Source organism: Quercus lobata, chromosome 12, assembly GCF_001633185.2.
Source record: "Quercus lobata isolate SW786 chromosome 12, ValleyOak3.0 Primary Assembly, whole genome shotgun sequence".
Classification (NCBI taxonomy): Eukaryota; Viridiplantae; Streptophyta; class Magnoliopsida; order Fagales; family Fagaceae; genus Quercus; species Quercus lobata.
Window position 1 is genome coordinate 14593648 of NC_044915.1, and position 23084 is coordinate 14616731.

Consider the following 23084-nt stretch of genomic DNA (forward strand, 5'->3'; position numbering starts at 1 on the left):
GAAGAAGAGAGAGAGATGAAGAGATAAAGAGAGGAACAAAAGATAGAAAAGAAACAGCACCAGGGCGGAACTGGTGCTGGGAAGACAATAAGAAGAGGGAGGGGAAGGGCACCAAGGAGCAAAAGAGGGAGAAGCAGAAGCAATTAGCCCCTGCCTCCGCCCTGACTCCTAACACGCCGGTGCCATATTAGGTACGCTCGTGAGGAGCCGGATGGTAACGATCTTGGGTGTTCTCGACTCAGTCACGTCGAAAGTTTGACGTGACGAGTCCCTGCTTCGGATTTTGACTGAAAGAAGGATGAGGTTGATTTTGAGTCTTCGCCATCCTTGTCCCGATCGAGCCATGATAAGCTTTATCGGAACGTGGCGTTTTTGGGAGGGGTGGGACTTTTGCATCCCTTGTTGTTATGGTAAAGTATTTTACGATTAAGTGTATAAACCGGCGAGTAAACCGAATCTTAAGGGAGGCTAAGTATTCCAGAGTCGCAGGAGGATGAAAAGGGATTTTCGGTAAAAACAATCACCTCCTCCTGTCCTACTTATACAGAGGGCGGAGCGGGGGGCATTTAATAGGTTCAGATCTCCAAAGGAATCAGCAAACCCAAACACGCCGGTTCCGCTTCTCCATCCCATCAAAATAAACCGTCGAATTAAAGTAGTCTCGTAAATAGTGATTATTCAAAGCGCGTTTTGGATACCCCAAGCGATAAGAACGCCTCAAGCGCGAAATTAAAAACTATCTCGTAGACCGGTGAATCTCTTGGGCATATGAGGAACCACCAGCATGTTTAATAGGCCGAATAGATTGGGCCACAGGAGAGGTTTGGCATCACCAAAACCCCCCTTTCCAACCAAGAGGTTGGAAAGCCGGGTTTTGAGGGGCTATTGTGGGGCCCAAACGATTTACGGGCCGAACCCATCTACCTGGGGAAAATCCGAAGGCCCAAGCCGAGGAGGGCTATGGCCCAAACTCGACCAAATAGCCTATGGACATCGCCGAGGACGGCTCAGTCCTCGGCAGACCCAAAGTTCCCCCTCTGAAAGGAGGGCAGAAACGGTATAGGACCGAAACCAGGACAAAAGATCTAAAATATCCAGGGAAAGCTGCTGTTATTGCCATTTAATGCTCTGAACCTGACAGAGCCGCATTCTTTGGCTTTTACAACCATCCCCAACGACTTTGGGGGATAGGCTGATGGGACAAGTATCAATTTTGGAAAGATTGACCCTATACGTGGACGAAGGACAATGAACGCAGGCGAATATAAAAGGAAAAAGAAGTAACCTAAAAGGGGGTTGGGAAAAATGGCCAGAAACCAGAGCCTCCCAGCCCACCTCCAGGAGAAAGACTCCAGGGGTGTAGGAAAGCTTAAGTTCATACGAACACCGCGAAAAACCCACCGCCTATCGAACAAGGCCTAGCCTTTCAAACCCACGCTCTACAAATGATATTGTTAGGGGCCTTTTCACGTGCGAACCCGACACTGTTACGGTCCGTCACGAATCGCGTCCTTACACCTACATTACCCACAAAAGTTGAGGAGTGTTTCAGAGAGAAAACCCTAGCCACAAATCTTGAGAGTTAGAGATTGCTATACCCACATTTCTCTACATAATTGCTTGTGGATTTTCCTCAACTCCTACCTCTCCATTTCCATACCATTGAGAGGTTGATAGCCCAAACACTTGCCACATCCTTTCAGAGTGTTCAGTGAGGTTTTGGTACTATTGGAAGCATTGGAAGAAACTAAGGATGGCAAATGCAACATGGAGCTTGTTGCGGGATTCGGAGAGCTAGACAAGACACGATTTCGAGAAGTCTTGTTGGAGTAGGAGCTTGGAGGGCTTAGGTACATCGAGTAAATTAGGCTTGGAGGGTCTCTTGCTAACTCATGTATCCCAACTGATTGTCTAGTGGATCGATTACCACTTGGAGGGCGGTAGAGAGGTTTTTCGCCGAGTTCTTCGGTTTCCTCTTTGATAATACATCGGCGTGTTATCTTGTGTTTGCATTCTTCTTCCCTACACTTTTACCTTTTATTTTAGTACTGTGCTATAATGTTTAAGGGTTAGAGTAGCTTGTTTGTTTATCCACTCGCATTTACTCTATTCCACACTTAGTATTAAGTTAGAGTAAAATCAATCAAGCCGTAACTTTAATTTGGGGAATAGCTCTTGTGTTTTCACACATTTTAGAGCATTCAGCCTGTGAGCATGAAGGCTAATGCATTTATTTGATTGGAGATTTGCGTTACCTTTGAAGTTTAGCCTTTCCAAATTTGATCAAAACTCTTCCAAAAGACTCCCCAACTTGTTTGAAACTTAACTCATCTTATCACCATCCAGTCTTAAGTTATTTAATCCAAAATTTCAAATCATAATCTGAAGTCCAATCAATCACGCTATTCTATAAACTCTCATAGAATAGGGCAAGATTATGAACGCAGGCATTCAGAATATTTGCTCATTGGCTTTGGAATCATCTAAGTTTTATCAAACTCTCTCTAATGCTTTGTATAAAATCATTCATTCAAGATTTTTTTTTTTCTCTGAATTTTCATGGGTTCCAAATTTCATGATCTCCTTTACACTTAGATGTCTGATATGCATTCTCTGTCAAGGATTCAGTGCATATGTTAAAAATTGAATGTCCTATTCTCATTGAGGGGAGTATCACTAGAGTGGGGACTCCGCAGAGTAGATGTGGAATTATGGGATCCCAAAAAATTGTGTTACGTTTTAATATTCATGAAGTGTGCCTAACTATTGAGGAATCTGTCTTTGTTGGATTGTCTTCATGACAAGGGAGGACTAGACCGTCAGATCGAACCATGTAAACTTTTGTTCTTCTTCTCTTTTTTCTTATTATTTCTATGCTCTCACAACAATTTTATATATATCTTTAGTTTTAACAAAGGTCATCAATGTGAGCCATTACTTTTTAAGGCTTTGTTTGCAAGTTTATAAAAGAATAAAATGAAATGGAATTAGTAAATCATAAAAGAATGGAATATAATAAAATGGAATGTATTATTATTATTATTATTATTATTATTATTTTAAAAGAAATGAATGTATTTAATTGATGGAAAGGAAAAAAAGAAAAGAAAATGGAATTAAGTAATCTTATTTCAAAAAGTGAATCAAATAGTGAGGCTTTCATCGAGTTAGTATGGAATTTTCCTTAAAAAAATATTTAGTATGGAATTTTCCTTAAAAAAATATTTCTTATATATAAAAGTTGAAATGTAATATTTATTATTATTACACTTCTGTTGAACTACATTAGCGGCCATGTCATTACTTTCTTTCCATTAATAAATAAAATTATTTTATTCCCATTATTTTTCTATTAGTCTTTTAACAGTTCTGTAGTTTTCACTTTAGTTCCATAGCACCCCTAACTCCCTCTCTACATTGTTTTCAACTTCCCATATAAGCTTTTTAATGCCTTAGACTCTCCATCTCCTCCTTTCTTGCCTTTTTCTCTCCTCATTGAACTCAACCAGTTCACACAGTTCAGTAGCCATCACTCCTATAAAATCAAAGAGATAATATATGATATATAAAACTGTTAGATATCCTCAGTTGTCTCTTTTAATTGGAAGGGGAGCGATTTCGGATTTAGCTCCTGCTAGAAAAGAATAAACAATCCAAAATCATAATAAACTATCTAAAAATTGTGACTCTAATAATAATAATAATAATAAATCAAAGCCCTTTCTAAAATGGTTCACCAAATATAGAAGTCATTAAACACTATAAGAATAACTCTTTGTTTTCCTTGGTAATATAGATGTATGACACTATGAGCATGTTCTCAATTGTTTTAATTACTTTAAATGAAAATTAATTGTATTCTCCTCCATTATATTAGAAAAAAAAAATGTTTTAGGTTTTAATTATGTGATTTACTCAAATAATAGTTACATTCTTACTCACCTATATATGTATATATATATATAGGTGAAGGTTTGTCTTCTTTTCATTTTTCTACTTCTTTTTCTTATTAATTTAATTTGAATTCGTTGTTTTTATAAAAGCCATGTTTACTCTTTACTATATTTAATTATGAAGTTTCTAGGATATGTCATATATTTGATGGCTGATTGAAATGATTTCTTGATAAAATTTTGTTTGAATAATTTGCTACATTAGGTTATATATCTTTTTTTTTTTTTTTTTTTTTTTTAGTAATGGTAGTTTATTAACTTATGTGGTAAGAATTTCTTTTGGCGATTCATAAAATAATCCATAACTAATTAATTTTATAAAATTATTACTTTCAAATAAGTTTAACCATAAAACAATCATTCATAATATTCCCATGTGGCTAGTGATTAGTAATAGACAACCATATATTTAAAAAGCAATGCTTAATACACACACACACACACACACAAAAAGGTATGTGTAACAGTGTAAGGCGTGTGTAAGAGTAATTGATGAAGCTCAGAATCAACCTCGTTAGTATGCTCCTCGTCAGTGCCAATGGAGGAGCTTTGGTACCTGTTGAGAAAACAAGGGATAGAAATAAAGGACACCAGGGTGGCGCCAGCCAAATACCCTCCGATGCTTAAGTTAGATAAATTATAGTATATGCTTTGTAATCAAATGTCTCTTAGGGTATTTACTTGAGCTTGTTGGCTTTATATAGCCTAGCCTTGAGCTAATGCGTTTGCCTATTGCACTTGAGTGATTTATGGCATTGATGGCAATGAAGTCCCTTAGTGAATAGGGGTTTGTAACACCCAGATAGCTCATTAAGGCCATTGTAATTGCTCTCCTGCCGTTTCTCCATTATTAAACGGTTTAATGGAGTTTATTTCTATCTTTAATGTGTCTATTTTTGTCTTTCCCACTGACGGTCAGAATGTGCTTACGGTCATCCATACTGATGGATAACTATTTACTCACATATTTGTCAGTTGCCCCCCTATTCCATTATCGTCTATGTCATGGACGAGAACTGGAATATGATTAGATGTCATGGTTCGTATCTCTTCATTTCCCGAAGTTTTCCTATTTGAAATAAACGGGATTTGACCTCGCCAGATGACGAACACGTGTCCCTATTCTATTTGCGACATGTGCGAATTTTTCTCGATTTTGGCACGCCTTAATTTCAGCTTCTCCTTTTTTAGAAAAAACTATTTCCTCTCCCCCTGCCTTATTTTCTCTACGTTTGAAGCTTTGGAGGATTTTCAAATTTCAAAATTTTTTCCTAGTAAGGTCCTTCTTCATGCTTACTTGATGGTTGATTTTAATTTCATTAGACAGGAGTGCCCCTCGATTTCATTTTTCTTTGCCAAACTAGGGGTTTTTCATGAATATTCTTTTGGTTGGTGTCCCTAGGTAAGTCTGTTTTTATCTCGTTTTACCGCACTCAAACATGTTTTACTTTCCCTTTATCCCTTGATTCGTCATTCCTTGATTAAACACCATATAGGGATGGCCACTATACAGTATAAGGAAGATGATTTTAGGTCGAGTGAGTTAGAGACAGGGTTGTCATCAAATGCTAAATCCCTGGGTAAGATGGTTGATACTGCTGTGTCGAAATTGCCCTCGTCTTCTTCTTCACCCCCTTTGCATGCCCTTTTTGAAACTTTTTCTTTGAAAGAGAATCATTTGAACGGGTTTAGGAAAATATTTTAGTTTCCCAAAGGCACCTACATTCGTTTGCCGCACTCTAGTGAAAAAGCTTGTAGCTTTGCCCACGAGGAAGTGTGCTTCTATGAATCGGATTTCCTGTGTGGTCTTTGCTTTCCTGTCCACTTGTTTGTTATTCAACTTCTTCATAAATCCAAATTGCCCCTGGTCAACTCGTCCCTAACGCCTGGATGACGATCATAAGTTGTATGTTGATCTGGGTGTCCGCCTGTGAGGTAAATATGATAATGTTGAATGAATTTTTGCATTTGTACTACTTGAAACCTTCCACCCACCATTGTTATTTTGAGCTCTTACCTTGGGATAGAAAGTCTAGGGTCGTCTCTGGGTTTCCACCATCCTTTTGTGACTGGAAATCACAATATTTTTTCATTTTTGGAACCGGTTGGGAAACCGTGTCTGACGACTTCTGGGGGGAAGTCCCAAGATTATTGCGGAAATGGGAAGTCCCTGCGCTTGGTGTGTATTTTCATCAATATTATTAACTTTTATTTATCTCACTATTGCTTGCATAACAGTGCTTATCTCCTGATCTTTGTAGTTTTTGATCATCCTGAGTTGGAAAGCTAGTACCATGATCAAGTTCGTGTAGACCTTGCTTTTTCTCGTGAGATCGAATATTTTGACAACTTAGTTGATCCTCATCATTTGTTTGACTACTGCCTAGGACCCAAACCTTTAAAGTATGTGTTAGAAAAAATTTTCCAAGAAGAGAAAAGTAAGTTTGTCCTTGTAATTCTTAAAGTAAGCTCGTCTTTGTGAACCTCTTCGCTATTTTGTATGGTTACCCATTCTCCTCTTTTGGTTAGCAAAGATGACCACCAGGTATAGCAAGGAGAAATATGCTCACATCAAGGGGATGAAGAATGAACCTCTGTCTAACCTTGCTGTGGACTTGAAGAAATGGAAGCTGAGTGACAAGAAAGGTGACACCATTGTTCTCCTGTCCATCCAGATTACCTTGTCTTCCCCAACTCCATCTCTTGAGGTTACGACTTTTACTCCCCCCACCACTCGTTCGAAAGGAAAAGGCAAAGCTGGGAAGAGTGTCTGGGATGACCCAGCCATGGCCCTTGGTCGAGCTCACAAGGTGGTTACAGATGACAAGCTCAAAGGTTTGATGTCCATTCCTTCCCATAAGCTAGTTAGTCGCCACATTCACAAGTTGCTGCAAGTATACCCCTTTCCTTCCATATCATCCTTTTGTTCTTATACATATATATATATATATATATATTTGGGGCTTTAACTTTCTTCTCATTCCTCCCAAGTCCTCAGGGAGTCTTTGTGCTTAACGATGGATTACCTTAGTATTGAAGAAAAGGTCGTGGTGGCCAACTCCAAGTTGGAACTTGTTGAGGTAGAAAGCTTAAAATTGAGGAAGGACTTGATTACTGCCATGGACAAAACAAACAAGGTAAACGAGAAGATTAAGAAACTCAACAAAGCCTTGCAAGTGGAGAAAGTACTCGTCGTCCAGAAAGATGAAGAGATCTAGGTTGCTCTTCTAAGAACTGATGCAAAGAGAGAAAAGGTCGTCCAACAGGTCATGCAGTCTAACCAATTTTTTGACCTCTAGTTCATTCAGTATTTCAAGGGCTTTGAGCTTTTGTGGAGGTGGACGATGAAGCACCACAGCTTCGTCGTAGACTTCTCTAATCTTGATTTCGAGAAAATTGATATTGAAATTTTGGTTGACAAAGCTAAGGAGCTAGAGGAAACAACTATTGTTGCTACTATTGGAGGAACAAACATTGCTGAAGTTAGGAGTTTAGGCCTAGGCCAGAAGGACGGGGCTGCTGCTCCTATTGCTGAATGATTTCCCTTTTTTCTTTTTTTAAACAATGGTTGTCCCCTTATTTTAGGGCTTTTGAATTTGTTTTTGAACACTAGTTGCCTCTTTATTTTGTGGCTTTTATTTAACTGCATATCACGTTTAGAGATTAACAATTCCTTTTGAATGTGCATTCTAATCAAGTTTCTTTATGTTGAACTCTTTTGAATTGGCTGAGATTTGCTCGCAAGAGATTCTACACTTTTAGCCAACTCATGGTTTATTCTTCGTGATTTTAGACTCGTTTATGGAGTTTGTATCCTTAGAAGTAACCTTTTGTTGGCAGAGTAGGAATTTGCCTTTACGAGTATGTGGAATTTCATGCATATACAAATATATACATATTTTTACTTGCTTGTCTAAGTAAAGTCTTTATTGTGTTTTGAACTCGTCACTTGTGGATAGTTTTTAACACGAATGTATGATTTTAACTCGTCACTTTGTAGACAGAGTTTTTTACCACAGATGTTATGATTTAAACTCGTCGCTTTATGGACGGGGTTTTTATCAAGGATGTGTTGTGATTTAAACTCGTCGCTTTGTGGATGGAGTTTTTATCATGGATGTTGTGATTTAAACTCGTCGCTTTGTGGATGAAATTTTTACCACAGATATTGTGACTTAGACTCATCATTTTGTTGACGGAATTTTTATCCTGAAATGTTCAAGATCTAGTCTTTGGAAAGAAATGGCTTGAAGATGCCTTATTTGTTTTATTCATCCTTGCTTATAAAAGGTATTACAAGGATTTTACGTAACAAAAAAGGAAAATGCTTAAAATAAACAAAACTCACACATGAAAACAATAAAGTCTCGCTTATCTATTGGTGAGTAAGACAATGCATTCAAAGTACTGGAACTTATTAATGTTGGCACCTTTATTGATAGTACTTCTAGAGGTGTTCTGGATTCCAAGGACAAGGTAAAGGATTCCCATCCATACCTTCTAAGTAATAACTCCCTTTCCCAGTTGGGGCCTAACTTTCGTTGGGTTGGGTCTTTGGTGGCTTGTGAAACCTTCCACAGGACCATATCCCCAAAATTAAATCTTCTTAGCTTCACCTTTTGGTTGTGGTACTTTGTCATCCTCTGATGGTACAGAGCCATCCTTTGAGCTGCATCGTCCCTAACCTCGAGTAAGCAATCCAGAGCAAGTTTTAATCCCTTGTCGTTTCTATGATCATCATAATGTTTGTCTGAGACTTAACATCCTAACTTCAACAGGAATCACTACTTCAGTCCCAAATGCTAGTTTGAAGGATGTTTCTCTTGTCAGTGTCCTTGCAGTCGCTCTGTAGGCCTATAGGACTCTTGGAAGCTCTTCAAGCCATGCTCCTTTTGCCCTTTCAAGTAGAGCTTTGATTAGCTTAAGCAAAGTTTGATTTGTTACTTTCATTTGGCCATTAGCTTGTGGGTGTCTTGGGGATGAATAATGGTTGTTGATTCCCATCTCCTTACAGAAATCTCTGAACCTGTTGCTGTCAAACTTTCGTCCGTTGTTAGAAATGATCACCCTCGGGATCCCAAATCAATAGAAGATGTTCTTCTAGACGAAGTGTTGTATTTTGACCTTTGTGATTACTACCAAAGATTCTGCTTTCACGCACTTCGTGAAATAATCAATAGCAACAACCAAGAATTTGACTTGCTTTTTACCTAGTGGTAGGGGGCCTACAATGTCGATCCCCCACGTTGAGAATGTCCATGGGGACGAGAAATTCATCAAGTGCTCCGCTGGAACATGCTACACATTCCCAAACCACTGGCACTTGTTAAATCTCTGAATGACCTAGATGGCATCCTTTTGCATGGTCGGCCAAAAATATCCTGCTCGGACTTCTTTCCTGATAGGTCAAAAACGAATTGACCCCTTGTGATAAATTAACCAATTAATTTAGCCATTAATTAAGTTAATTAACATGCAAACGCGTGGTAGCACAAACAAAACACCAAATAACTAAATATGTAGCGAAAAATAAATGACACGGTGATTTGTTTACGAACAGGGAAAACCTAATGGCAAAAACCCCACTAGGTGATTTTCAGGTCACCACTCCTGAAATTCCATTATTATCACAACAAGTGGTTACAAGTAAAGGAATCCAGTACCTTATACCAACCTATAGTTGAACCCTTACCCCAATACCCAATTGGACTTGTTCTGTAACAAATCTATCAGGAGTTTTCCCATCTTTAATGTAAGTGAGTATTGGGTCTATCCAGCTACTTTTTGATTGGACATAAACTACATCCAACCTTTATATGCTTGAGATGGTTTGCACTTCCATGTATAGCCCTAGTCGCCTTGTGTCACTGTTGGACGAGGCTAGCCTAGTCACTTCGTCTGCTTTGAAGTTCTCCTCCCTTGGTTCCTGGCTAATCCTAACATCATCAAAGTTATAAACTAACTGATCGATCAGTTTTAAGACCATTTCATCCTGTCATCCTTCGCTTCATACTCCTTGGTTATCTACCCTACCACCAGCTTTGAATCTGTATTTAGCTTGAGATCTCTGATTCCTAGGGCCTTCACTACCCTTAAACTAGTGAGCATGCTTCATATTTCGCTTCATTATTTGTTGCTGAAAACTGAAGCTGGACCCCATATTTGAGGACGTCTTTTTTTGGAAAGAGAAGGATCACACCTACTCCCCTAAAACCTACAACTAACGACCCATCCTCATATATTGTCCATTATTCTGCCTCTAGGTCTTGATCTGTCATATTGAACTTGGCGACAACCTATTGAACCATCCTCCCTACAGCGTTGGGCCTGCTCATGGCTTTTCGAATGGGTTGGTCCGTCATGAGAAAGATGGTATGAGCTTAGAGGTACGAACAAAGCTTTCTGGACACGACAATTAGAGAAAAAACCATCTTTTCTATCTTCGGGTACCTTGCCTCTGCACCTTGGAAGGTTTGGCTCGTATAATAAACTGGCCTCTGAACTTTGAGTTCTTCACGGATCAATGCCGAGTTTACGGCTGTTTGTGATATAGCCAAATAAAGGAAAAGGTCTTCTCCTTCTATAGATAGACTTAGGAGTGGTGGTTTGGACAAATACTCCTTGAGGGTCTGGAAAGATGCTTCACATTCTTCTGTCCACTAGAAGGCCTGCTTTAGTGTTTTAAAGAATGGAAGGCACTTATTTGTAGCCTTGGAAATGAACCTGTTCAAGGTTGCAACCCATCCAGTCAGCCTCTGTACTTCCTTCACATTTCTTGGCGAGGTCATGTCGTGTATGGCCTTAACTTTCTCCGAGTTGGCCTCAATTCCTCATTGGGAAACCATGAACCTAAGAAACTTGCCCGATGAGACCCCAAATACACATTTTGTTGGGTTTAGTCTCATCTGATATTTCCTCAGAATATCAAAAGTCTCCTTGAGATCGTCCAGATGTGAATCTACCCTTTTGCTTTTAATGAGCATGTCGTCCACATAAACTTCCATGTTTCATCCTATTTGTCTGCTGAACATTTGATTCACCAACCTCTGGTAGGTAGCCCCTACATTTTTTAGTCCAAATGGCATGACCTTGTAGCAATATAACCCCTGGCTAGAGACGAATGACGTTTTCTTCTGGTCTTCCTGTTCATGTGAATTTGGTTATAACCTAAAAATGCATCCATGAAAGTTAACAATTGATGACCAACTGTGGAATCTACAAGTTGATCGATTCTGGGGAGAGGGAAGCTGTCTTTTAGGCAGGTGTTGTTGAGATCTATAAATTCGATGCACATTTGCCATTTCCCATTGGACTTCTTGACTATGACGACATTGGCGAGCCACACGGGATAATAGACTTCTTGGATAAAACCAGCGGTCAAAAGCTTCTCCACTTCTTCCATGACGGCCTTATTCCTTTCGGGGGTGAAAACCCTCTTTTGCTAGACAGGCTTCTTTGTTGGATCGACATTCAATCAATGCTCTATCACCTTGTCGTTAATACCAAGCATATCCTCATGAGTCCAGGTGAAGATGTCTAGGTTCTTCTTCAGGAATTCCACTATCTTCTCTTTTATTAGCGGATCAAGTTCTCCACCTACTTTCGTGACTTTTGAAGGATCTCCCTTCACAAACTCTACATCTTTCAGATCTTTAGCTATCTTTTCGGGCTCTTCCTCGACTATTGTAGACACTCAATTTTGCACCCATAATTTAATCAAGGAGAATGACTTGAATGACCAATCCATGTACCCCAAAAATCATAATTGCATTATATGCATCAATTTGTTCTTGCATGACATGCATCATTTGTCTTTGCATTACATGCATTAATTCATTCATTACATATCATAAAAATGATCTTGAGATTCTAATGGTCGCAGCGGTGTCTTCGGTTATCAAATCGGACTATTGGATCGAAAGATATCGCATGATCAAATTTGCACAGTCAACATGCATTGTGTCTAGGTAGAATTGACCACACATGATCAATTTAAATTAATTCTGATTAGCTAAACAATTAAAATTAATTAAAAATTTTGTGATTAGTTGATAATTAATGTTTAAAATAGGGATGCATGCATAGGAATAAAATGGATGATTGGATAACAATAAAACTATGGATAATTTGAACTTTATCAAGATTTATTTTAGGGTATTTATCTACAAGATAATTGTCCTTAAATATCTTGAATTATCCAAAAAAGAGATGAAAAATCATAGGTGGAGGATGATAATGCATCTAGGTACAAGGATCGGCCAAAAAACCCTAGAAGAGGAGTCCAAACGGCACCTGAACATGAAAGTGCATTTGAAGCGGCCTTCGGGTGACGATTATGTATACCTTTTTTGATCTTTTCACAAAAGAATGCATCTGGATTCAAACCCTAATCGTTAGTACCTATTTTTTAGAGTCTTCTAGCCTCTATAAATAAAGATTGAACCTCATAATTTAACACCTTTTTTTTACGCTCTAAGAGGTATACGTTTTTTTACTCTCAAACCACCCATATTTTCTGATCCCCTCTCTGAGTGTTGCTGCAAAATTAGGGTTTTTAGGTTTCAAAGAAAATTGAAAAAATTTCTTTGAACCCTAAAACATCTTCTTAAGAACAAAGTGTGCTCATGCAAGAGGTTGTTTCCTTCATCCTTTTTCTTGTGATGTGATGATGCATGTTATATCACTTTCTTTTTCAAATATCCATAACATGAATTGTAAATTGTTGTTTTGTTAAAGCATGATTGTTTTTTATGTGATTGTTATAATCTTTTTCTTGAATGTCAATAAATTTGCATGTGAGCAATTATTTTTCTTAAAACAAAACAGATCTGCATCTTTATAAGATGTAGATTTGAATTTTTCTCAATACAAAAACATATCTGCATCTTTATAAGATGTAGATCTGAATTTTTCTTAAAACAAAACAGATTTGCATCTTTGCAAGATGTAGATTTGAATTTTTCTCAATATAAAAACATATCTACATCTTTATAAGATGTAAATTTGAATTTTTCTCGATATTATAATAAAAAAATAAAATAAAATAAAAGATCTGCATCTTTATAAGATGTAGATCTGAATTTTTCTCAATATAAAAAATAGATATGCATCTTTATAAGATGTAGATTTGAGTTTTTCTCAATATAAAAACAGATCTACATCTTCCTTAGATGTAGATCTGAGTTTTCTCAAACAAAAAGAGATCTGCATCTTTATGAGATGCAGGTCTAAATTTTTCTCAAATCAAAATTGATTTGCATCTTTCTTAAGATGCAAATCTGATTTTCTTAATGTACATGCAAATTTTTGAAATAAAGAAAGAGATTGTGTATTATTGTGTTTGTGTTTATTTTAATTCATGATTGCATAAATTTGGACTATGAGTGAAACTCTCTTCTTAAAAAAAATCTTTTTCATTTTTTGTAAAACATATAACAAAATAGATCTAATTTTTTGTTATCAAAAGTCACTTTTTTTAAATATAACAAAACAGAACTGAATTTAAAAAAAAAAAATTTAAAAAAAAAAAAAAACCAAAGAAGAGACTTCATTCGTAAATAAATTTGTTTGATTTAATTTTTCATTCACATGTTCAACATATCATTCATGATATGCATAAGAAAGTACATTGGTCACAAAAGTCTAGAAGGCCAGACTTTGTCTGGGTGAAATGGGTGCCTAACACCTTCCCATTCCGTAACCTAGCCTCCGGATTTAGGTTTTTTGGTTTAGTAGATCTAGCCTTGTCTTTATTTGTTTTAGGTAGAATGTAACTAGGACAACAAGCCATGTAAATATTTGGTAGATTGTAACTAGGACCCAAAGCTAGGTAACTTTTTAATTTTCTTTCAAATATGTAATTTTATTCAATCAATGAATGGAACTATTCAGTCATGTATTTTGTAATTAGTATTTTTTCTTATTTTTTTGTATAAAGAAAAATAAGTAACGACTCCATACCACTTATCCAAAAAGAGAGGTGCCCTAAAAGGTACCCGAATCTCTGTTTTGAGGGACACTTTTTTTTGTCGAGGTCTCTCACAACCATCCTGGCGTGATTTTCTTTTGAGCCTAACATTGCTTGATAGCATTCCTAGGCTAATAGCTAGTCTCCACGTATTTCTCCAATACCATGTGGGGTTGGGAACTTTACTTTGAGGCAGTAAGTCGAGGTTGCAGCTTTGAGTTTATTTAGCGTTGGCCATCCAAGGATTACATTATATGACAATGGACAATCGACGATCAGAAAATCCACCTGCTTTGTTACTTGAGCTGGATGCGTCCCTGCTATGACTAATAGCGAAATGATGCCCTTTGGATAGATACAGTCTCTATTGAAACTGACCAAAGGTGACTTGAAAGGCCGAAGCCGTTTAGGGTCCAACCTCAGCTGCTAGTATGCCGTCATGGACATGAAGTCCGTTGAACGTCCATTGTTAACTAATACCCTTCTCGTGTTAAAACCTTCTATTTCCAACATGATGATGAGGGGGTCTTCATGTGGCTGCTTGACCCTGTTAGCATCCCGTTCAGAAAAAGTTATGTCATCATTGTCCGAACGATGGTACTTTGCAAAGGGATGCTTGATGTGGATGTTGTTAACCTGTCTCTGATACACCCTCCTCAAGGACATGTATGATCCTTCAAATGCCAGTCCGCCAATTATCATCCTTATTTCCCCCATTGCCTGCTTTGGATGATCTTGTCCATCATCCCTATTGTCATCATGAGACTTGTCTTCCATCCTTGGTCGAGACCGGTGATCTCTCATGACGAACTTCCACAGTTTTCCCCTCTGGATCAATTCCTCATTTTGTTCCTTCAAATTACGACATTCATCAATGTAATAACCATGTTCCTGTGGAAGTGACTGTATGTCTTTGGATCTCGTTTCCTAGAGGACAAGCTTAACAGCTTTGGCCACTTCAGGCCAGGTTCATCCTTGATTTGCATTAGGATCTTGTTCATGAGCATTCATGTACTTCTAAGCCTTAAATAGCAAATCTGTCATAGAAATTGGTGGTGACTTTCCTAATGAAAAGACGAGATCAGGATTGTTGAGTCCAGCTTGAAAGGTCATCATCATAACCTGGACGTTAACCTTATCAATCTTGAGAACGGCTTTATTGAAACGCTTCACATAATCTCTCAAGCTCTCCCCTTCTTGCTGCCTTATAGTCAGCAAGTAAAAGGTTGGCCTTTTGTGGTGAGTGCTGACCTCTAATGAAGTGCCGGACAAACAAGTCATTGAGCTATTTGAAGTTTGCAATAGATGATGCTAGCAGTTTATTGAACCACACCCTAACAGCTCCCCTGAGTGTGGCGGGAAGGGACTTGCATATTACTTCATCCGGGGTTTGCTGGAGATTCAGAATTGTCTTGAAAACCCCTATATGGTCAAGGGGGTCTTTTGTGCCGTCATAGAACTCCAATTGCGGGAGGCGAAACTTTGGAGGCAAAGGGCATTCTACAATGCTGGCAGTGAAGGGTGGGTCTATTCTTTTGAGCATGCCATCAAGGTTCATTGCCATCTTTCCCTTCATGGCGTTCTTCACCTTGTCCAATTCCTTCCTCAGGCTCTTCATCATATGATTGTTACCATGCACGGATTTCTCGATGTGCTCAGAATCATCCCTACCCCAGCTATTCTGGAGGCTGCTAACTTTTTCATCATGTCGACTGCGATTGCATCATTGAAGGGAATTGTTGCTGCTCTCAGGACGCGCTCTTCAGTCTGTTTCATTAACTCCTACACATTACCGATTAAAGCTTGGATTTGTTATGTCATTACCACCAGATCTGGGGGTGCTGTCGTAGCTGATTCCATCAGTCTTAAGGAGCTTTATCGATATAGATACAATGACTTGTCGAATCAACCTCGTTAGTGCCAATGGACGAACTTTGGTACCTATTGAGAAAACAAGGGATAGTAACAAAGGACATCAGGGTGGCACTAGCCAAATACTCTTCGATGCTTAAGTTAGATAAACTCTAGTATATGCTTTGTAATCGAATGTCTCTTAGGGTATTTACCTAAGCTTGTTGGCTTTATATAGCCTAGCCTTGAGTTAATGTGTTTGCCCGTTGCACCTATGTGATTTATGGCATTGATGGCAATGAAGTCCCTCAGTGAATAGGGGTTTGTAACACCCAGACAGTTCATTAAGGCCATTGTAACCGCTCTCCTGCCGTTTCCCCATTATTAAAAGGTTTAATGGAGTTTATTTCTGTCTTTAATGTGTCTGTTTCCATCTTTCCCACTAATGGTCAGAATGTGCTTACAGTCATCCATACTAATAACGACTATTTACTCACTTATTTGTCAATAATGACCAAAATTTTAAAACATTTCAAAAAATCTTGAAAATTGTGGAGTAGGTTGATATTTACGTTTTTCCTTGAATTTTATTTTATTTTATTTTTTTGGATAGGTGTTTTTCCTTGAATTGATAGGATTTCTTTGTTCCACGTGGTTCAATATTATCTTTGTGATAATCTTATCTTTATCTATAGCTACTAAATGCTTTTGATATTATTATTATTATTATTATTCAGCATTGGCAAAATATATGCAAGAAGTTTCAGATCTTATGAACAAAAAATTCCAAGTTCATAGATCTTGTGCGTCCACGAAGATATTGCTACTAAAAATGTAATATATTAGCTGTCAACTTAAATGAAAAAGATATTAGTTCTGAGGCCAAAAGAGTTGTTTATGACATCAACTTTCATCACTTTGCCTCAACCAAAAAATTCACGTTTTTAGCAACAAAATATTATTATTTTGCGTCGAAGTCATTTTTATTGTAGCGTCGGTTAATCTATGCAATTTTTTTTTGGGGGGAAAGATTAATCCTTGCAATTTAAGCGGAAGGAACTCGCTTGGGAGCGCGCATAGAATAGCTGCAAGAAAACAAAAGGTCCCAACTTGCAATGGCTCTCCTGCCGTTTCCCATTATTAAAAGGTTTACGTGCCGTTTGTTTTCTATGATTTTTCGTATTTTTCAGTGATTAGTAACATAGAAAACTATGACTCAAAGGGAAATTATTTTTGGTCAACATAAAAAGTATGTCTTATTTTTAGATATTATTTTTCATTAAATTTTTTTGGAAAACAACTCTGTTACAAGCTAAATAAGGAAAGTTAGAAGATTATTTTTCAACTCATTTAAAGTTACTACCAAACATTAAAACATAAAATAATTTTATAAAAAATAATTTTTAAAAAATAATTCATTTTTTAGAAAATATCATTACTAAAAAATGACTCATTTTTGGTATATGCTTCTATCTTTCCCACTGACTGTCAGAATGTGTTTACAGTAGTCCATATTGATAGATGACTATTTACTCACATGTTTGTCCGTAATGACCAAATTTTTAAAACATTTCAAAAAATCTAGAAAATTGTGGAGTTTGTTGATATTTACGTTTTTCCTTGAATTTTATTTTATTTTATTTTTTGCATAGGTGTTTTTCCTTGAATTGATAGGATTTCTTTGTTCCACGTGGTTCAATATTATCTTTGTGATAATCTTATCTTTATCTATAGCCACTAAATGCCTTTTTTTTTTCTTTTTTTTTTTCAGCATGGACGAAATATACGCAAGAAGTTTCAGATCTTCTGAACAAAAAATTCCAAGTTCATAGATCTTGTGCGTCCACAAAGATATTGCCACGAATAATGTAATATATTAGCTGTCAACTTAAATGAAAAATATTTTAGTTCTGAGGCCAAAAAGAGTTGTTTTTGACATCAACTTTCATCACTTTGCGTCAACCAAAAAGCACTTTACAACCAAAAAAGATCTTTTCTCATATAAACGGATTCAGGATTTTAAGATATCTTCTCTAATATGGACGGGTTCAGGATTTTAAGATGGTGGTAGCCGGAGTATAAAAAAAAAAAAATAAAATTTTAAATATATATATTTATATAGTATTAAAAAATTATAAATACTTAAAATTATTGTTTTTTTTTTTAATACTAAGCTCACTAGGATTTTATTATATTATTATTATTATTATTATTATTATTTGAAGTTAGAGCATTCACATTAGTGGTGATAAAAATTTTAGTACCTCAAAAAATTACCTTTTCTATTTTATCATCTCACTCTAGAATACACCCAATATTAAATGTTCTATTTTTTTATAATTTTATTTAAAATAATATAAATAATTTATTAAAATAATAAAAGAAGCGAGAAAATTTGAGTTTTTTATTTAAAGGAAGAAATATAATCTTAATAAAATATTGTATCTTATTTTTAATAACTTGCTATAGTTAACTGGTATTTATACTAATATATTGTAGTTGTAAAAAATTTAGTTTTAACTTTTCCAATCACACATGATTTTTTGGTTCATTGGTAGTAAAATAGTTTTTTTTTTGGCTAAAATACAATTACTATTGTGAATATTTTTATTACTTTTGTTAAATTTTTTAGTTTGATAGTTGCTATTTAGGTGATGCTAATTAGGTTTATTGTGAAAAAAGATGGCCTAATGTTTTGGAAAGGAGCCTAACTATAAAAATGAAAAATATTATAACTTAAAAAAAAAAAATAATAATGGACGCAGTGGGGCCGGTCCCCCTCGGCCGTCCGTCCCTGTTTTCCTATTATAAAAAAGCTCCAAAACTTCCAAGTTTTCAAAACTGTCTAAGATTGCATGCTTTTCACTATTATCATTGTCATTTCATCATCTTAATCTATAGCCACAAAAATCCTTTTCATATTATATATTTCCTCTATCAAGTGCAAAATATATACCCGAAGAAGTCACAGATCTTCTGCATTAAACATTTCAATATTTGATATCAATTTCCTATTCTCAGTTCTTGCATTTTCTTTTTTACGTTCACAAAGGCTGACATGTTGAATACAGTTTCCGCCACGTGGTCACGGTGGTGGAGTGCTAGCAACGACAAAGATGAACTTTCTAGAGCAAATCTCACTGCTTTAGTCTCTATATTCGCGGTGTTGTTCTGGTTCTTATGGGCAGCCAAGAAATCAAGAAAGCCTCCATTGCCACCAGGTCCACGTGGCTTGCCACTACTTGGGTACCTTCCCTTTCTAGGTACCAACCTTCATAGGAAATTTGAGGAACTGGCAGGGCTCTATGGACCTATCTACAAGGTTTGGCTTGGACAAAAATTATGTGTCGTGATAAGTTCACCATCACTGGTGAAAGAAGTGGTTCGTGACCAAGACAGAATATTCGCCAACCGTGACCCTCCCATAGCTGCACGAGTTGCCACATATGGGGGAGCTGATATTGCATTTTCATCGTATGGTCCTGATTGGAAGAAGTTGCGTAAGATTTTTGTGCGAGAAATGCTGAGTAATTCAAATCTTGATGGTTCTTACACCCTACGAAGGGAAGAAGTAAAAAAGTCTATTAGAAATGTGTATGACAAAATAGGCACTCCCATAGATCTCGGGCTATTGGCATTTGTGACTGCAGTAAACGCGGTCATGAACATGGTGTGGGGTGACTCGCTACAAGGAGAGGAAGGGACTAAAATTGGAGCTGAGTTTAAAAGATTAGTGGGGGAACAGATGGTGCTAATGGGAAAACCAAATGTCTCGGACTTTTTCCCAGGGCTTGCAATGTTTGATTTACAAGGGATTGAGAGAAAAGGAAAGAGGATTGTGCAATGGATTGAGCGCATTCTTGATTCAGCCATTGAAAAAAGGATGAATTCTAACACAGGCAAAAATGAGGGGACTGGACAGATGGAACAAAGGAAGGACTTCTTGCAACTTCTCTTGGAGTTAAGGGAACAAGATGGTGCTGCAACATCAATTAGCATGAGGCAAGTGAAGGCCATGCTTATGGTATGCCCAACCTTCTGCTTTGTGGCTTGTGCTCCATTAATTTAGTGTGCGACCAGGATGGATCCAGTAATTTAGCTAATACATTGTTATACTAAGCTCACCCCATTTTGAGTCCTGTCATTGGACTGCTAAATACAGTATCAATTGTTTTTGATAATTTGATAGTTACAACAACATAAGAGGGGAGATTTGAACACGGTACTTCTAGGTGGGAAACACTAGAAAGTGCCCATTGAGCTACAAAGCTCGTCTTTTCTTTCTTTCTTTCTTTTTTTTTTTTTTTTTTTTTTTTTTTTCCTAGTGGAACTTCTAGTATAAATTTTCTTAAACATCAAAACATTGGGTTCATATTTTGCTTGCCACTTCCAATGAGTACTTTATTTATCTTTTTAACAGGACATATTGGTGGGTGGAACTGATACCACATCAACCATGGTGGAATGGGTGATGGCAGAGCTGATGCAGCATCCAGAGGCAATGAGGAAAGTCAATGAAGAGTTAACAGAATTTGTGGGTTTGGATAGCTTAGTTGAAGAATCCCATTTTCCCAAATTACACTATTTAGATGCTGTCATTAAAGAGACGTTCCGCTTGCACCCCGCGCTTCCCCTCCTACTGCCTCGTTGTCCAAGCCAATCTAGCACTGTTGGTGGGTACTACATACCCAAAGGTTGTATGGTTTGGTTAAATGTTTGGGCGATACATAGGGACCCAAAGATTTGGGAGAATCCATTGGAATTTCAACCAGAAAGGTTCCTAAATGAGTCAAGCAATTTGGATTATTTTGGCAACAGTTTTAATTATATTCCATTTGGATCTGGGAGAAGAATATGTGCAGGGCTTCCATTAGCAGAAAAAACTCTGATGTACATCTTAGCTTCGCTCTTGCATTCATTTGAGTGGAAATTGCCACATGGTACAGAGTTGGAATTTTCTGACAATTTTGGTATCGTTACCAAAAAATTGAACCCAACAGTTGCTGTTCCAACACCAAGGTTATCCAACTTTGAGCTCTACACAAAATAAAATTCTGTATTGTAGTTACTTTCTTTTTTAAGTCAACATGTCATGTAAGATGTTTCTATTTTTCTAGTCTAAATAAAGCTGATATGCTTGTCCTTGATTGCCTATGAGACGCATTCATTTGGGTGGAGATTTGCAAGGGTGCTTGAAGTTTAGCCTTTCCAACATGATCAACAATTCATATTCTTGAACATATGTTTTTTTTTTTCTTTCTATACAAATATGATAACAAAAAAAAAATGAAACCACATAAAAACAATAGGTGGATGTCGTAGAGCGAATGTAAAAGTTAACAGTTCACAAGTCTAAAATTTCATTAAAAAAAAGTTGGATGCCGTAGAGCGCATGTAAAACCTAAAATAAATGGTAACAGGTATTACTGTGTGAAGATTCTGAAGAATGCAAGCTTGGTAGCCTAGAGATCCATCACACAAATGTTGCTGGACAGCTTTTCAAGCATCAACTTTGCACATATAAGCATAGGTGAAAACATGAGTTTGGTAGATTCCCCGGTCACTTTGGCCTCTAACTAGGTGGAAAAACTTAGATAGTGCTCGGGCACTTCCGGCCTTACCCTCTATGTGGAATGTCAAGACATAGGAAGAAATATCTCAGTAGTTGTTAAGAGATGTTAAGAGAGAAACCCGACTTACAAGGAAAAATTGTGATCCTGCTGATAGATTATAAAAAGTTTTTTTTTTTTTTTTTTTTTTTTTTTTTTTTTTTTTTGCTTAAATTATCTACTGCGGTCTCAAATTAATTTTTGTCTCAATTTTATTTTAAATAATTAGAAGAAAAAAAATAAATAACTTTTATCTTTTTGTCTCACGTTATAAAAATAAATTATAAAAAATAAGTAACTTTCAAACGAACAGAAATACTGTAATAATAAGTGACTGGATCCTTACCTTTAATGGCAGCTCAAAGACTATGATAATAAGTGATGACTTGGCTTTTAAGGCAGCTCAAATCCATTAGATGATCAGTGGACGTCACTATAAGATAAGATTGTGTTAGGTTCTAAGTACTTAGGAATTAATGTATTAGAACTCTAATTTGTATTGTTGGCAAACCATGATCAAAATAGGTTTTATAGTCTTGTTTAGACTTGCTCAAAGTATGTGTTTTATGTAAAGTTGGAATCGAGCTACTATAGAATTCATTGTGCAATCCGGTTTAGCTCAATCGATCGAGAATTAGGCTCGACCGATCGAAAGTCGGGCAAAATGTTTTTTCTGCAGAATTTCCAACTCAGCCCTAAGCCCACATGACGTGTTTGCCTTAGGTATAAAAGGGAAACCCTAGCCACGTTTTTGAGGTTGGTCTATTTTGCTGTGTGTATGAATCTCTTGTGAGATCTGAGAGGTGGTTGCCTTCACACATACTTAGGATTATCAAGAATGAGATTTCATTGAGAGCTTGATGATCATTTACTTGCTACAATAAAAGCTTAAAGATACATAAGCAGGAGTGCTTGTACTTGCTGCAAAATCCAAGAAGGAAGGAGTCCGTGGTCTCGGAGCTATCCCGTGATCGTATTAGTAAGTTTTCTACTGGTGGGTAGCAATAGGATGTTAGTGGTCTAATTCGCTATTGTAAAACTTCGATTCTTTCATAGTGGATTCAAGTTTAATTTGAGGATAACTAGGTTAAATCATCCCCAGGTTTTTACCGGTATGGTTTCCTAAGTCATCATATCTTTGTGTTCTTTATATTCCGCTCTTTACATTGATATGATTATATGATTGTGTGTTAACCTAAATCTGAAATTTGGACTAAGTAATCACTTGGCTAATTAACTAGGTTAATCCAATTGTGTTTTAAGGGGTCTAAAAACGTATAAGTGGTATCAGAGCAGGTAGCTCTCTTGTTATAGATCTTTTGATCTCTGAGCTAATCCTTAACCCCTGTTGTCATGGAACACGGACACTTTGTGGTTATTCCTCCTCACTTTGATGGGAATAATTATGCTTATTGGAAAGTAAGGATGAAAGCATTCCTGAAATCTATTGATGAGAGAGTCTGAAACCCCGTTGAATACGGATGGGAGAAGCTCACTACTCCTGTGAGTGAGTGGCAAACTTCTCAGAAAGAAGCAGCCGCTTTTAATAGCAAAGTTATGAATGCTATTTTTAATGCTGTTTCTATGGAGAAATTTAAGAGAATCTCTAATGTTAAGATTGCTCACACTGCTTGGAATATCCGCCAGACTATGCATGAAGGCACTAAGGCAGTTAAAATCAATAAGTTACAACAATTAACAACT

At 36.9% G+C, this 23084-nt stretch overlaps 1 protein-coding gene across 1 annotated transcript; it reads left to right on the plus strand.

Annotated features, from left to right (window-relative positions):
• The first annotated feature begins 18631 nt into the window (after positions 1-18631).
• Positions 18632-20916, plus strand: LOC115972591 (flavonoid 3'-monooxygenase-like). Its single transcript, XM_031092920.1, has 2 exons — positions 18632-19795; positions 20192-20916. The coding sequence occupies exons 1-2, from the start codon at positions 18830-18832 to the stop codon at positions 20819-20821; spliced, it is 1596 nt and encodes a 531-aa protein (XP_030948780.1). The 5' UTR covers positions 18632-18829; the 3' UTR covers positions 20822-20916.
• Positions 20917-23084: the final 2168 nt, after the last annotated feature.

Bases quoted from the DNA above. Each gene is read 5' to 3' on its own strand.
- LOC115972591 (XM_031092920.1), top strand. From the start codon at position 18,830: ATGTTGAATACAGTTTCCGCCACGTGGTCACGGTGGTGGAGTGCTAGC. The intron at 19,796-20,191 runs GTATGCCCAACC...TCTTTTTAACAG, and splicing joins AAGTGAAGGCCATGCTTATG to GACATATTGGTGGGTGGAAC.